The 16818-nt window shown below is 37.9% G+C and overlaps 1 protein-coding gene, 1 long non-coding RNA gene and 1 pseudogene across 11 annotated transcripts; 2 read left to right on the plus strand and 1 right to left on the minus strand.

Moving 5' to 3' along the window:
* The first annotated feature begins 4128 nt into the window (after positions 1 to 4128).
* On the plus strand, positions 4129 to 6624 carry LOC147568914 (uncharacterized; annotated as a pseudogene). Its single transcript, XR_015234578.1, has 3 exons — positions 4129 to 4160; positions 4912 to 5056; positions 5659 to 6624. The product of XR_015234578.1 is annotated as an uncharacterized LOC147568914 (transcript).
* Positions 6625 to 9203: 2579 nt separating this feature from the next.
* On the plus strand, positions 9204 to 15735 carry LOC147568915 (uncharacterized). Its single transcript, XR_015231146.1, has 3 exons — positions 9204 to 9423; positions 15359 to 15404; positions 15532 to 15735. It is a non-coding gene; the product is annotated as an uncharacterized LOC147568915 (long non-coding RNA).
* LOC147568916 (uncharacterized) lies at positions 9824 to 15252 on the minus strand. Of its 9 annotated transcripts, none has more exons than XR_015231145.1 (6): positions 13494 to 15252; positions 11390 to 12846; positions 11054 to 11292; positions 10622 to 11004; positions 10334 to 10575; positions 9824 to 10216 (listed from the first exon to the last, which is right to left on the minus strand). XR_015231145.1 is itself a non-coding variant. In XM_086655346.1 (4 exons), the coding sequence occupies exons 1-3, from the start codon at positions 14884 to 14886 to the stop codon at positions 10370 to 10372; spliced, it is 3678 nt and encodes a 1225-aa protein (XP_086511472.1). In that variant the 5' UTR covers positions 14887 to 15252; the 3' UTR covers positions 9824 to 10216; positions 10334 to 10369. The 9 variants fall into 9 exon arrangements, 3 of the variants coding, with proteins under 3 accessions (XP_086511472.1, XP_086511471.1, XP_086511470.1); XR_015231142.1 differs by having other exon boundaries at positions 11054 to 11244; positions 11294 to 12846; XR_015231144.1 differs by having other exon boundaries at positions 10622 to 11292.
* Positions 15736 to 16818: the final 1083 nt, after the last annotated feature.

Raw genomic sequence — 16818 nt, forward strand, 5'->3', positions numbered from 1 at the left:
TTTAGGGTTCTGACACGTGCAATTGCCTGTTAGAAAAATGCAAAGCGAATGTGATTATGGTTGAAAAATGAGGATAAGAAAAAGCATTTAACAAAAAGAATATGCGGTAATTTCATCAAAAAAAAAAAAGAATATGCGGTGTGATTCGAGTCAATGTTTATTGACCGGACACACTATAACCATGTGGGATCATGTTTATTGTACTTAAAAACTAACTTACATCGGTCAACCCCCAAACTATGATTTGGGTCAACATAATGAAGCAACGGAACATGCTTTTTTACACTGCTCTTATACTAGAGTTAGACAGTTTGGTTCCATTACAATATCAGAACGAATTGCATTCAATTTATATTAGAATGGATAATGACATTGGAAAATAGGACATCAGAACAAACCAGACAATACGCCAACATCATGTGGTTCATATGGAAATCCAGATGCGACTTTTGTTTTCGTCAACAAAATCCGAACCCGCAACAAATTATCCAGCAAATCCAAGATATGTTTGACACAAGTAATAGCACGGGACCAAGGCAAAAATCTGAAAGTAATAAAGAATGAAACCCCCCAGAAACACCTTACACAAAAATCAACAATGAGGCCTCTTTTACAAATCTGACAGATATAGCAGGAATATGATGTATAGCTTATAATTTTCGAAGTCAGTTCATCAATGTTCTAGCCGAATCGATTAGAAGTAGAAACTCAGAAGAATGTAAAGCACAAGCAATCCTACGAGGTCTTACATGGGCAACGGAGCTACATCTAGAGTATGTTCATATCGAAAGTGATAATATGAACCTTATTAAACATCCAAAGAACCCAAACAAAACCATTCAATGCCAAGCGAAGGCACACATGAAGAAAGCTCTTGATCAAACCGCAATGTTCAAGAAAATCATCTTCACCTTTACCCCACGGGAAGCCTATAGAAAAGCAGATAAATTAGTCAAATGGGCGAGGTGATGGAAGAAGAGTCAAATCTAGGATACCCAGCCATCTTTTTTGTCATTTCTTGTTGCTTTCATTTTTTTTATCTTTCCTCTCATATTGGTAACACAAAACACTTCCATCGTGAATCAATAAAGTCTTTTTGAGAGCTTAAAAACAAAAGGTATAAGTATAACTAGGCAAAAATGGTCAGGAATCAAAGACTAGTTTGTTTTTATGGACATATGACTACTTTTCGTATGTCTAGAATTTATTAAATTAAAGCTTAGAAACCAAAGGCTGGAATCCTCTTGAATTTGGAATCCAATGATCCTTCTAAATTCTAATGTTCATTCCGTCTCATGTCGAATAACACATCCCTTTTTTAATGAATCTCTTCGTCAATAACATACTCTTCCGGGTGGAGGTCATAGATGTTTTTGCTTCATACTTCTAAAAATCCATATTCCTCAGGTATTTAGTCGAACCTAGAGCGCATTTGGTTGGTTCCGAAACAAACCACCACTCAATAACATACTCTTCCGGGTGGAGGTCATAGATGTTTTTGCTTCATACTTCTAAAAATCCATATTCCTCAGGTATTTAGTCGAACCTAGAGCGCATTTGGTTGGTTCCGAAACAAACCACCACACCAATTTTTATACCAAAGCCTGATTCACGAATTCCATATTGTGAGTACCAAAACCACCTTCTTTTTCACTAGTTTGTAATCTCCTCCCGCTCAGGTAATGCATCTTCGTGGTTTCAGTATCACGACTCTACCCAAAATTTCTTTGGTATTTTTCAGTATTATCTATAACACCTTTAGGAGCTAAATCTGTAGAAAGAAAATAAATGGGAAGGCTAATTCACTCTTGAGAAGAATCGTTCTACCGGCATGAGAAAGAGTGTGTAGTTTCCCATTAATTTTTGTTCTATTTTTTCCACTATAAAGTCACTAAATTTTGTTCTATTTTTTACCAAGTTACTTATCGTCTTGTTTCATTTCCTTAACTCTTAAAACATTACGCACCATCTCCTTCCTTTGCTGGTCCCAATTTCCACTAAATCGAACTGAAGATTTATGATAGTTAATCCTCTTGCCCGAGCATTGAGCATATGAATCTATGATATGTTTTAATTGATTGATATTGAGTTCCGACGCCTTCCCAAAGAATAATAGGTCGCCAGCAAACATCAAATGACCCACACTAGGCGCATACCGATTTACCTTAAGTCCATTATAAAATTCGTTAGTTTTAGCTAATAGCTAGTACCACTAACCTCGTAAAGATTTCAGAACATAAGATGAATAAGTATGGACTTAATAGAAACTTGTCTAAGTCCTCTTTCACTCCAAAAGTAACCCTAAGGTATTCCATTCAATAAGATAGAAAAAGACACAGTCATTACACAATTAATTATGAGGAGGGGAGTATTAGCAATAATACCATAAAGAATAAGTACTTCACTTAAGAACTTCCAGTCAGCCCTGTCATAAGATTTTGCTAGTGTCCTAACTTATTACGAGGGCATATAACAATATATTAATACAATTTATTCTATAAAAAGTACGTACTCAAATAAAATTATAAAAAGACTGGAAAAATGACATATATACACAACAATTTTACTCATACATTCACAGGAATTTATCAAAATATTCTGATCCATCCAAAATTTCACTCAGATACTCTCTTCTCGTCTTTTGTGCCGAATGAAGATTGTTCTCGTGGTCGACCGCCAATCTTCATAAAATGATAAAATATAAAATATTCTTATCCACCAAGGCGCCACCTCCACCAATACCACAATCCTCATTCACTCACTTTCTCTTTCTCTCTACAGTAGAACGAAAATCGATTAAAGGTTGTGGTGCCCTCAGGGCCGTGCCTGAGAATTTGAGGGCCCAGTGTCAAAATTTGATTTGGGCCCTTTGTATAATCAAAATATGTAAAAAAAAAATTACACAAAATAATAAACACGTACAAAATAATTTGACCATACAAAGATAATAGATTGTGTATTTATCAACTTCAAAAGTATTTAAAACGCATTCGAAGTAAAAAAACTTGTTTGAAATTCTTTATCCTTGTATTTTTTGAAGCGAAGTTATCAATTAACTTCGTAATCAATCTTGTCTAAGAACCCACTTTCAATGCTGAGCAAAGCTAATGAAAAAATTGTTACATTCGCGATTTATAAAGAAAAATTAACTAATACAAACTCTAACACACTAATCAATTTAATAAGAAATTTAGTCTTGACGAAAATGATTTGTAATAAGAAAAAGAGAAAAGAAAAAGATGAATAGAAAATAAAATCTATTATACAAAACAGATCCTTGTGACTAGGACATAATTAATACAAACAATATGACTAGGACATAACAAAATCTGAGTAGGACATAATTTGATTGCCACATAGACATTTTAAAAAGGCAACCCTTCTCTTTTAATCTTAGTCGTTCAAATGGATGATATGATTATTCATCTTTTAATCAAGACCTTCAATTGAATAACACATTGAAAACCAAAACCCTTTGCCTCTTCGTCATCCTTCACGGTTTTTTCCTTTCCCATGAGTCATTCATCTTTACTCTCTGTATTCAATTCGATTGACTCCATACAGTTTCTCTCAGCTTCTTTCTCTCTCCCTCTCTCTCCAATTTCGCTTCAGTTCCTCCTTCACCGCGTATTGTCATCACGAAGGTAGGAACAATATTTCTACGATCTACTATCTCTTCTTTCCTTGTTAGATTTTTCATAGGGTTTAGTTGTCATTGTTCACGTAGATCATATCTGACTGATGAATTATATGATTGCGGGATGTGAAGAAATGACATGAATTCTTATGTAGGCAAGTCTTTACTTTGTTTTAGGGTTTAAGTCTAGGGTTTCATTTTAGAATCAATTCTTCTTAGGGTTTTTGAATATTAATTGATCTCTAGAAAATGCAGGTTTCACTTAATTCACAACTTACATTATCAATTTGAGGAGTTGCACCAATTACCTTCTAAAGTTTCCAATATCTCATTAGCTTCTATTCCCACCCAAAGGTAAATCTTCTCTCTCAAGGTTATAACACCCAAAAGAGATACAAAAATTATCAGAGACAAAGAAAAAAGATGGAGAGTCCAAGTAGTAATATATGTACTTACGTTGCTAAAATCAGCATGTCTAACAGAAATGGTAGATGTCATTTTTCGAATTGGCAATTGAAACTGTGTACTTGACGAGTATATTAGGTGATACCAAAAAACATTTTCATGCATTATATCAATGTGAAACATATAGTTTAATGTTTGAGCCTTAAAGATAATTTCGAGGAAGAATTCAATTGGGTACTATTCATATTGTTTTTTGTAGCAGTTCGTCTAAGTAACCAATTAGCAAATCCGAAGTGTGCTCAACTGGAACTTGTGGTTGTATTTAACCAGGTGGTATTTTTTTTTCTCAATACTTTTTAGTTTAAGGTCTCTGAAACTTTTTTAGATTGTAAGTGATTGGGGGTAAAGCAAACCTTGGATTCCTAAAGATAGAATTACTGAGGTACTTCAACTATCGTCTGCCTGACTTTTTACTCGGTTCTAGGTACAAAAGCTTATAACTAACAATCGTGGTTCTATTTTTTCAACTTTTGAGCGAGGCTGTCAAAAAGTGGCTGGAAGAGAAGGAAGCCGAACAGAAAAGATAACCGGTTCTTCTCATAAAATATGTTAATTGGGTTTCCTTTGATGTAAATTTGGTGAACAATTCCTACCCACTTTCGAATTATTAAGTTTTATGAGAAAATATTTGATCACCGATTAGAGCTTGAAAATTTAATCATTTTATACCTGAATTTGCTAAAAATCAAGTGTCGATATCTTCAGACATGATTTCTCCATTTAGTACTCCAACATTCTCATCCGACGATTTTTACGGATGTTTGATTAAAAGAATAAGTCTTTCCCTCTAATCTCCCTTTCATGTAAAGACCATAACTATGGAGTTTAGAATTGGTATTGTCTGGTTCTAAAATAAGTGCAGGAAGTGATGGTAAAGTTGCTTGGAGACAAACTCCATGGCACCATTCTCATGCTTCTCGTGGTCCACCGAGACCTCTTCGTCGATCCTTACAGGTTAGTTTTAGGGTTCATCTCTTCTCTCTCTCTATAGAAGATTACCTTAATTACTCAGTTAATTACACTGATTTTGATGCTGAAAAGTTAAAGGTTTTAGCTAGATTCCCGCAGGTCGGTCTACCACCACAAGTGTTTTACAAAAGAAATTCCACTCTCATGTAGTATGAAGTGATCACAACCCAGAAACTGAAGTTGCTGACTGTCATTGGTTTGGATGTGTAGAGATGAAAATGCCCAGACCAATGAGAGTCGTCCACACCAGCTTTTGGGCTACGATCGCCACATTTTCGGGCAATATAGTATTCTTCTGTTATTAAAGCTCTTTCCCTGTTAAAAGAAAGAAAAAGATAAAGATAAAGCTATTGATGATGATGGGTCCCAATTTGATATAAACATTTGATCCATCTAACTGGCCCTATTGATTAAGGCATCGATGACAACACGTCTATATAGACATTTTCTTACGAGGGCCCGGTCAAGTCATATACAGAACTGATAAATTAATCACACATATAACTGATAGATCTTTAAATGCAAAATAGACGATAAAAAAGTGGATATATTGAAGATGTTTTAATTTGGGTTATGCTATGAAACAGGGTCTTGATCCAAAGTTGACAGTCGATCTATTTTCGAATTCGATCTGCATAGGAGAGAAAGCTATAAACAATGAAGACTGTTTTGTACTAAAACTTGAAGCTGAACAAACCACATTGAAAGATAGAAGCAGCAGTAATGTAGAGATCATGCGTCATACAGTTTGGGGTTATTTCAGCCAAAAAACTGGTTTACTTGTTCAGCTAGAAGACACTCACCTCCTCAGGATAAAGAATTCTACAGGTGATGAAAGTGTTTATTGGAAAACCATCATGGAATCTTTGATCCATGATTATCGTCGTGTCGATGGAATTAACATCGCACATGGCGGTCGAACAACTGTTTCGTTGTTTAGATTCGGCGAGAACTCTGAAACCCATTCAAGAACAAGAATGGAAAAAGTTTGGACAATTGAAGAGGTAGATTTTAACATAAAGGGATTATCCATGGATTGTTTCTTGCCTCCTCCTAATCTCAGGAAAAAACTACAAGATGGGTGTGAAGTTGTTTCGAGTAATATACGTGTGCCATTCCAAACCTCAAACTGTCCGTCCTGTTAAAGTTGGTTTATCGAAGATAGTTGCTTTCGATGATTCAGACTCTACAAATTCATCAAACAACTCAACAAACGGTGACGACGAAGACTACAAATTTATCTAACCATGAGACCTTTTTGTGTTGTACATATATTTTACATGTTATTAGATAAAGAGAAATGTAGATGACCTCCCTAAAGACCCTGGATAAAGTGGTTTGGAGGCATTCTCTTTTAAAAAGAAGAAGAGGAATAGGGACACTCTTCCTCGATTGACTGAGTAGACGGCTATCTCCTAGCTTTTAGGTTTTCTCCATAAATCGACCTGGATTCGATCTCACTGATGTGGTTGTGATCTTGAGTTCTGAGTGTCCTAAAATATCTGTAGTTAGTGGTTTTATATTAATGTGAAGTTAAGAAAAATTTAATACCTTATTTTTCTTCTCTTTGAGATTGTCTTTTCTTGTTTTCTTCTCGACATTGTTCTTATTCGAGAGAGGATCTGTGAGCAAAAGAAAAAAATTAAGAAGTTCTTTGACGAGATTATTTACGATATTGAATTCGCAAAGCAAAAGTAGCAAAGGGACAAAATATGGAATTCAAGATTATTAACTTCATATATAAGCATTCTTGCTGCTGATTTTACAAACTAATACCATAAACAAAAAAAACAAAGGGTTCTTCTTACCAGACTCTCACTATGCACATTCCAATAGAGATTGAGCACTATTACTACGGATACGAAAGCAAATTTAGACTCAATTGCCAGACAAACTGTAAATAAGAAGTTCATTATCTTGATTTGGAACTGGTTATTCACTATTTGTTACATTTGCAATTTTCTGCATTTAAGTTGATTTGTGTACATCTGTGGAATACTTGTTTAGGTCCTTGAACACTTTGCTATTTAAATATATTTATTTACGATAGAGGAAGTCTGATAGCACCTTTTGAGTAACTAAACCCTTGCAAAAGGAGAATGAGGTGTAAAAGAGGCAGAATTTGATATAGTCGTCCAATCAATTGATGTTGCATCCTTCATGCTATTAGTTTTCATCGTTATGGGTTCCCGTGAAGTTGTCCCACCGAGAAGGTTACCCGTTTCCTGGTAGATCAGCAAGATTTCTACTATGTAGAAAAGCTATACAAATGGAGAAGGCTTGCAATGAAGAGATAGATGTATTGAAATCAACTTAATAGATACCCTTCTTCTAAGTGGTCAAGCTGAAAAATGGCTTCTGCTCTTTAACTCCTTCCTGTGGAAATTTTTTAAGAAGAATTTTAATATAGTTCTTCTCTTTTATCATCGCGGATACTATAACATCGAAATACTTAGCTAATTGATACTATGAAAAATTTCTTATGGAAATTAATCTTTTGAGACATAAAATTGAAGTTTAGAATGAAAGAAATTCTCAAATATAGAAAAGGGAGAACCGAAGATGCTTAAAACTCCTACAGATAAAACTATAGTCGAGATAAAATGGAAAGATGGAGGACAGTAAAGGTAAGAGTAGAGGTAGAAATACCTCAACGAAAAGATGAAATTGTTCTGGTGCTGTAAAAGCTTTGGATTTGCATGAGCTTTCACTGAGTTCTTCCTGGTTGGAAAGAACTCTTAGTTTGCAATCAACATCCCAACCACCATAGTCACATACTCCACCCGATCTCCAGCGATGAATTAGTGGTGAAGGTCGCCCGCTGGCTGGCAACCCATGAAAGCCACTTGGGAGTAAAACAACCGTACTTGGTGAGCTGGAGCAGGAGGTCTCTTCTGGCAAGAAATCCGACAACTTCATCTTATATGAATCTGCAGAATTATCATTCTCAGACCCACCACTTGATGATGTGCCAGTGGTTTCTCTTGGGACCTTTACAATAACGGCTGCAAGATCACTTTTGTGTTCCAAATGTCGTGTATCTTCACCTGCTTGTCCGGGTTGATTACCAAATAATATGAATTCTCTCACCATACATTGATCTTTATTTCTATGCTTAGTTGAGCACTGGGCACTGGTGACTTTCATTTCAGCGACAACATTAGGAACGTATTCACGACTTTTAACTTTACTTCTTTTGTAATATAAGATGTTAATTCAACATTTGTAGATGAATACTGCAATAACAATTTTTTTTTTTTGTGATATGAGTTTCGGTAAAAACTTTATATATCTTACATTGGTATGTTTCAATTTGGGATTTCTGGTATAGAAACATTCGATTGTATTGTTGATGTTTTCTTCACGTTGTATAAGGGGCATTTCCCCGCCCGTAGGGCGGGGACTATGCCTAGTATATAAATATAGAAGGTGCCAAAAGAAAGTAGAGAGACAAAAATTTAATAGAGTTCACGTGAGTTATTGTTGTACCCTAAGTGCAAAGTGGAGAGAGAAAGAAATTGAAAAGATACCGCCACACATAGTTAGTAAAGTGGGGGTCCCTGTGATTTTACCCTAAATCTTATCATAATTGCTTTACTGTATGCCTTTTTAAATTTGACTTTCTTACTAAAAAAAATTGAGACATTCAAACGTAGGCATAAGGATTCAATTTTTTTGGCCCACGTGAGTGGGGGGGCCAGTGCGGGCGCCTTGCCCGCACTGGGCACCGCACGCCCCTGGTGCCCTCAAACAAGAATTCTAACCGATCATTTTTCAATCAAGGATTTCAATAGAACTGACGAGTCCGACGACTCTCTTTCCTTAGGGTGTAAAGGAAGAGAGATCAGAAAGAGTTGCAGTCCTAGTGGAGAATGTGTACGTTGGGGGAGGATTCTTTCTCCCTTTTTTTTTGAATCTTCAAATGAAAGTTGTCGGCCCTTTTTTTTTGAATCTTCAAATGAAAGTTGTCGGTCGACCACAGACCAATGATCTTCATCCGCATGAGGCAATGACACGAGTACAAGTGAGTAGAAGTTTGGGTCAGAGTAAATTGACATAGTCATTTGAGTGTCCCATGTATGATACTAGTAAATATTGTGAGTGAGCAAAACTTTAGATAGGTTTAGCAAATGTCCTATATCGATAAACCCTATACGGGTCAGGGCCGTCCGGAAGAACCACCGTCCCCTTCCTTTCCAGTTTCTGAAAGATGAAACCTCTCTCTCTCTCTCTCAAACACAGAAATGGTAGTCAAATGAAATAAAGTGAGAAATGTGATGATTTCTCACACACATGATACTATAATTTGTAAGCAATCCATGGATTCAAGCTCTTAAACTTCAGCTCTTCAGGTATCTTCATCTAAATTGAAAACCCTTTTGTTCCACTGGTAACAGGAGAATATAGGTTTTGAGAACATTGTATTTCGTCTTCTAGATTATACTTTTAGTTAAATTTCTGTAATTTCCTTTCAGGATTAGGCATATTGTGTTACAAGAATCGAATACTTGTTCTTAGCTTCTTCTTCTTAGAAGAGAGAAAAAATTGCTTGTTTTTAGTTCTTTTTATGGGTTGGAACGTTATTTTTTGGAACAAAATGGGGTTTAAAAGGTTTATTTGGGAGAAATTTGGTGTAGGTAACTAGTACAGAAGCTCTCTTTCTCTCTCTCTCTCTCTACTGTAGATTGACCAGTAAAGAAATTAGGGTTTAGTAAAATTAGATCATGGGAGATTGAAGGGAGAGAGAGAGAGTTAAGAATGATTGAATTTATTTGCAACCTTAAGGTGCAGAAAACACAATAAAACTCTAAGAAATAAATAGGTTCATACTCTATACAACAAGAAATGAAACCCAAATAAAAATCTCAAACTGAAAACTCTAATTAAAGCAGTCACACAGGCCCAAACTTTCTCTTGAATATCTCTTCTTCCTTAACCCGCTTCCACTTGAATAAGCTACCAAGATAATATGTAAGAAGGTAATGAAAGAAGTATCGACTACCATTTGGTCTGAAATCTGAAGATTTAAGCTTTTAGTTGCAGTAAGACCCTTATTTAGAAGACGTAAGCTTGAAACTTGGGGCATGATAACCATGAGACTGTTGGACAGGACCTTCCTTATTGAACTAATGAATTGATGAAAATCTGCAACATCAATGTGACATCTTATTAGAAATTTGATATAGTTAAATTTAATCTGCATCTAATTATTGATGATGAAAATTTTGATATAGTTTCAGACTAAGTTGTATGAATACTTACATGATTTAAGAAGGAAATTTACCCAGATTTTCAAGCTTAGTAGTGGACTGGAGGAGGTGGGGATGAATATAAGTATGCTGGAGGTGGGGGAGATTTCATTGGTGGGGGTGGGGACTTGTAAATGTATGGTGGAGGAGGTGACGGTGATGGTGGTGGTGGAGATTTGTAGAGGTATGGGGGTGGTGGAGATGGCGATGGTGGTGGTGGGGATTTGTAGAGATAAGGGGGTGGTGGAGAGTGCACTGGTGGTGGTGGGGACTTGTAGAGATATGGTGGAGGAGAGTGCACCGGTGGTGGTGGTGAGTTGTAAAGGTATGGGGGTGGAGGAGAGTGCACCGGTGGTGGTGGTGAGTTGTAAAGGTATGGGGGTGGAGGAGAGTGGACTGGTGGTGGTGGGGAGTTGTAGACGTATGGTGGGGGAGGTGACGGTGATGGTGGTGGTGGGGATTGGTAGTAGTATGGTGGTGGTGGGGATTTTACTGGTGGTGGAGGGGATTGGTAGTAGTATGGTGGAGGAGGAGATTTAACTGGTGGTGGAGGGGATTGATAATAGTATGGTGGTGGTGGGGATTTCACAGGTGGTGGAGGGGAGCTATAGTAGTATGGTGGTGGTGGAGATTTAACAGGTGGTGGAGGGGATTGGTAGTAGTAAGGTGGAGGAGGAGATTTTACTGGTGGTGGAGGGGAGTTGTAGTAGTATGGTGGTGGTGGAGATTTAACTGGTGGTGGAGGGGAGTTGTAGTAGTATGGTGGTGGTGGAGATTTAACTGGTGGTGGAGGGGAGTTGTAGTAGTATGGTGGTGGTGGAGATTTAACTGGTGGTGGAGGGGAGTTGTAGTAGTATGGTGGTGGTGGAGATTTAACTGGTGGTGGAGGGGAGTTGTAGTAGTATGGTGGTGGTGGGGATTTAACTGGTGGAGGAGGGGACTGGTAGTAGTATGGTGGTGGTGGGGATTTAACTGGTGGTGGAGGGGAGCTATAGTAGTATGGTGGTGGTGGGGATTTAACTGGTGGTGGAGGTGAACTATAGTAGTAAGGTGGTGGTGGAGATTTCACTGGTGGTGGAGGCGAACTATAGTAGTAAGGTGGTGGTGGGGATTTAACTGGTGGTGGAGGGGAGCTATAGTAGTATGGTGGTGGTGGGGACTTAACTGGTGGTGGAGGTGAACTATAGTAGTAAGGTGGTGGTGGAGATTTCACTGGTGGTGGAGGCGAACTATAGTAGTAAGGTGGTGGTGGAGATTTCACTGGAGGTGGAGGGGAGCTGTAGTAGTATGGTGGTGTTGGGGATTTAACTGGTGGTGGAGGGGAGCTGTAGTAGTATGGTGGTGGTGGAGATTTGACTGGTGGTGGAGGGGAGCTGTAGTAGTATGGTGGTGGTGGGGATTTCACCGGTGGTGGAGGGGAGCTATAGTAGTATGGTGGCGGTGGGGATTTCACTGGTGGTGGAGGTGAACTATAGTAGTAAGGTGGTGGTGGGGATTTCACTGGTGGTGGAGGTGAACTATAGTAGTAAGGTGGTGGTGGAGATTTCACTGGTGGTGGAGGTGAACTATAGTAGTAAGGTGGTGGTGGGGATTTCACTGGTGGTGGAGGCGAACTGTAGTGGTATGGTGGTGGAGGGGATTTCTTTGGTGGTGGAGGCGAACTGTAGTAGTATGGTGGTGGTGGGGATTTAACCGGTGGTGGAGGGGAGCTATAGTAGTATGGTGCTGGTGGGGACTTAACTGGTGGTGGAGGAGAACTGTAGTGGTATGGTGGAGGTGGGGATTTAACTGGTGGTGGAGGGGAGCTATAGTAGTATGGTGCAGGTGGGGACTTAACTGGTGGTGGAGGGGAACTGTAGTGGTATGGTGGAGGTGGGGATTTAACCGGTGGTGGAGGGGAGCTGTAGTAGTATGGTGCAGGTGGGGACTTAACTGGTGGTGGAGGGGAACTGTAGTGGTATGGTGGAGGTGGGGATTTAACCGGTGGTGGAGGGGAGCTATAGTAGTATGGTGCAGGTGGGGACTTAACTGGTGGTGGTGGGGAACTGTAGTGGTATGGTGGAGGTGGGGATTTAACAGGTGGTGGAGGAGATTTATAGTAGTATGATGGTGGCGAGGTTTTCACAGGTGGTGGTGGGGACTGGTAGTAGTAAGGAGCTGGATGGGGTGATGGGGGAGGTGGGGATTTGTAGACATAAGGAGGTGAGACATGATGATGAGGCTTTGAGCATTCCTTGTAAGGAGTCTTGGGTGCATAAGCAAAAGGCTTAGTCTGTAACACAATTTCATGTTTGTTCTTTGACTTGACCTTGAGCTTAGCTCCAGTCTTGCCGCTGTGAAGGTCAGTAGGGATATTGCAGGCTGAACCCTTTGGTGCCTTGTATAGAGTAGCCGTGCAAGCCTTTGCTCCATACTTAGAGTAATGGTAACCCTTCAATGTGATACTGTATTTTCCATTGATCTTTGTGACACCATATCCAACAATTTCTTTGTCACCGGCTTTGCATGTCACCTTCACAGTAGCACCTGCTCCCACATTCATCAACATACTTTATTAATATACATCATTAATTGAGCATCATAAAAAGTTCTCTTTTTCTTTCATAATAGTTTAGTATTTAAATTCCTATCTTATCATAATATAACTAACTTTGTCTGATTCCTTAATTAAAAATAATAGTTTATGTGAAAATTAGGCCGATGAAGAAATTATTGAGATATCATTCACCTACTAAAATAAAAAATAGTATTATATAAATTAAACTTATTTGCTTTTCATAAAAGAAGTTTTGAATGGGCCGCCTTGAAATTGAGATGTGGTCTCTGGTAAAGGTAATGGTTTTAGATAAATTAAACAGTGGAAGACTAAAAAACGTACACAGTATAATTATTCAAATCTAATTTATTATCTAACTAAACTAATGACTAAGGGTATTCATGTTTTCTGTTTGTTATTTTTGAGGAAATATTGTTAATGAATTAAATTTTGATTTCTAATGACAGAATTGTTGTTATTTAAGATAAAATATGGAATAATTAAGTTATAAACTTGGTAGTGTTTAATGAATTTTTTTTTTTGAAAGAGCGCGAAGTTAATTGAAGTTCTTCTAATAACTTTGTAAAACTAAAATTTAGATGACGTTTAAATTTGAAGAGAATTTAGATATACTGACCTTTCAGATGTTTCTTGTTATGTGACTTCTTTGGGTATCCCCAGTCGTAGCATCTATAACAGTAAACTTTTCCAATCACCTTAATTATGTGGTGACGGTGATGGTGATAAACCACTGGTGGTGGTGGTGATGAGTAGTAGTATGGAGGAGGAGGAGGGTAAGGTGAAGGGGGAGGTGGAGACTTGTAGTAATAAGGTGTTGGAGCTGGAGACTTCACTGGTGGTGGTGGAGATTGGTAGTAGTAAGGTGGTGGAGGGGACTTAACGGGTGGTGGTGGTGAGACGTAGTAGTATGGTGGTGGTGGGGACTTAACAGGTGGTGGTGGAGAGACATAGTAGTATGGTGGTGGTGGGGACTTAACAGGTGGTGGTGGGGAGACATAGTGGTATGGTGGTGGAGGAGACTTTACTGGTGGTGGTGGAGAGACATAGTAGTATGGTGGTGGAGGGGACTTAACTGGTGGTGGTGGGGATACATATTTGTATGGTGGTGGAGGGGATTTTACTGGTGGTGGGGGTGATTGGTAGTAGTATGGTGGTGGTGGAGATTTAACGGGTGGTGGAGGAGATACATACTTGTATGGTGGTGGTGGAGATTTAACAGGTGGTGGAGGAGATACATACTTGTATGGTGGTGGAGGGGACTTCACTGGTGGTGGAGGAGATTGGTAGTAGTAAGGTGGTGGTGGAGATTTAACTGGTGGAGGTGGGGACTTGTATAGATATGGTGGTGGTGGAGATGGCGAAGGTGGTGGTGGTGACTTGTATACATATGGTGGTGGAGGAGATGGTGAAGGTGGTGGTGGTGACTTGTACACGTATGGTGGTGGAGGAGATGGTGAAGGTGGTGGTGGTGACTTGTACACGTATGGTGGTGGAGGAGATGGTGAAGGTGGTGGTGGTGACTTGTACACGTATGGTGGTGGAGGAGATGGTGAAGGTGGTGGCGGTGACTTGTATACATATGGTGGTGGAGGAGACGGTTCAGGTGGGGGTGGTGATTTATAGACATATGGTGGTGGAGGAGACGGAGAAGGTGGTGGTGGTGATTTGTACACGTATGGTGGTGGAGGTGAAGGTGAAGGTGGTGGTGGAGACTTGTAGACATATGGTGGTGGAGGAGAAGGTGATGGTGGAGGTGGCGAGTTATAGACATATGGTGGTGGAGGAGAATGTACCGGTGGAGGTGGAGACTTGTACTCATATGGTGGTGGAGGGGAAGGAGATGGTGGTGGTGGTGATTGATAGACATATGGTGGTGGTGGTGAAGCGTATAGATAAGGTTCATTAGCAGAAACAGATCCTACATTGCTTGTTACAACAACAATTGCCATGGCCAACAAAACCTGAGGCCATAGACGACCCCTAAAGGGGTCGCCACCATGATTTCTCATCAGAATTGTTAGAATTCTCTCTGTCACTCCCAATGTAGTGATCAAATTAAACTTCTTTCAAGAGAGAGAAAGAAGAGAGAGAGAGAAGGAAGAAGATTAGAAGGAAAAAGATGTCTGCTTTTTCTCTGCTATAACAAGTAGTATTTATAGTGGAACTACTATTATGAACTTAGTAGCTGTTCTTGATTGATAGTTTGAGTATTCTAATTGTCTTCTTCAGGAGCTGGCATTTTTCTAATTTTAAATTAGGGTTTCTTTATCTTGTCTTAAGCTCTTGGGAATCCTCCATATTTGATTTTCCTTTTCTACTATTAATAATGAATCAATCACACCTACTACTTGTATAATAACAAAGTAGTTGCCTCTGTTTGAATTCATATATTCATCTTTATATTTATTGAGACTTTGATTTGTTGAATTCTTGACTATCTTTACTTAATCCCCTCTTCTCTGTTTTTTGGGTGCCATCCAGGTTGTACATTGAGAAGGATATAAGATTTTTCAAGTTCAAAATGAAGGTTTACTTTCATTTTTCTTATATTTACTTCTTACACTTATACAAACTAATACTAAATCAATTACTCTAACGAAACATAAGAAGGTTCGGATAATTCCTTTTTTGTCGTACAAATTTGTTATTTGCAGGTCGGCCTAAAGCAGGGCAATTCTCAATGGTGCTTGAAATAATGGGTCGACGATATATAACACACTGCACCAACGATTCTCAATGCTTTTCTTGACACTTCGACGAGAGTATCTAATAAGCAATTCCTTTATTAAAATCTAAATCTTATTTTATTTTGTACTATATGATATGATATTTAAAGAAATCAAACTTGTTTCTTTTTAGTTGCTTTCACTTTTCATATTCGAGCTATTAATGATCTAACTTTTATGGCTTGTGGCTAGTACAATACAATATATCATAAAAGTGAAAGGAAAATAATTGTGGACCATGCTGTAATATTGCAGGTCTTCTAAAAATACAAATCCGAGTCAAGGCGATTATTGTAAAAAATATGTGAGGAGTGCGAAAATTGCAAATATAATTCTATTGATACCAAAATAAATGAAATTCTTTTTAAACATGTTTAAATCCAATGGTTGTTTTTTTTTTCATTTTTCTTCTTTCAACATAGAACTTTTCATTTACTAATGTGAGATGTTTGAGTTATCCATTTTGGGTTTATTTTGTTATTTTCTTTGTTTAGATTATTTTTCAAAATATAAATTAAAAAAAAGAAATGAACAAATACTTAAATTATTATTTTTATCAATTTAAGCAAGTTAGGGTTTTATTTGAGGAGATGGGAAGTCATTTTGTTCTTCAAATGAGTATTGGCATGTTGTTATACTCAATTTTCTTTGCAGCCTTTTTAGGAAAATCCTTTGTTTGCTTCAGGAAACAATAATGGATGTTTGTTTCTTAAGTTGACCAAAATAACCCTGCTTGTCCCATGAACAAAGTAATGGTTTAATCATGTTATATATTACATAAAATATGAGAATAATCCAAGTGTTTAATCACCTAATCCACGGTCAAAATATATAATTAGGACATAAGGTCAACTTAATCAACAACTGACATTTGATCTACTAAATTGATATTCAATCAATGGATAATTGTTTTTTTGAAAGTCAACTTGATCTACAACGAAACCAATCTATAGTAGTATCAATTTTTTATTTGCCCTAATTAATGCTTCTAAATAAAAAATGACGACAATTATTTACACAACATGTTTTGCTCACTTGATGGATCATGATTTCTACGAAGGAACCAAGACCTCTTTAACACAAGGCATATCGGTGGATTACTTTCTTAAATTATTCAAAAAGACTCAAAATGTCGATATAATTTTTAGTCTAAAATTTTTATTAGACTTCAATTTTATATTTTTTTCTTCTGGTTATATATGTTTCGTTCTTTCA

Source organism: Eschscholzia californica, unplaced genomic scaffold, assembly GCF_041429995.1.
Source record: "Eschscholzia californica isolate CP2 unplaced genomic scaffold, dmEscCali1.0.p SCAF_1, whole genome shotgun sequence".
NCBI lineage: Eukaryota > Viridiplantae > Streptophyta > Magnoliopsida > Ranunculales > Papaveraceae > Eschscholzia > Eschscholzia californica.

Coding starts and splice junctions, on each gene's coding strand:
- LOC147568916 (XM_086655344.1), bottom strand. CDS start 14,886: ATGAGAAATCATGGTGGCGACCCCTTTAGGGGTCGTCTATGGCCTCAG. Junction 12,847..13,493: donor TAACAAGAAACATCTGAAAG/GTCAGTATATCT, acceptor ATGTGGGAGCAG/GTGCTACTGTGAAGGTGACA.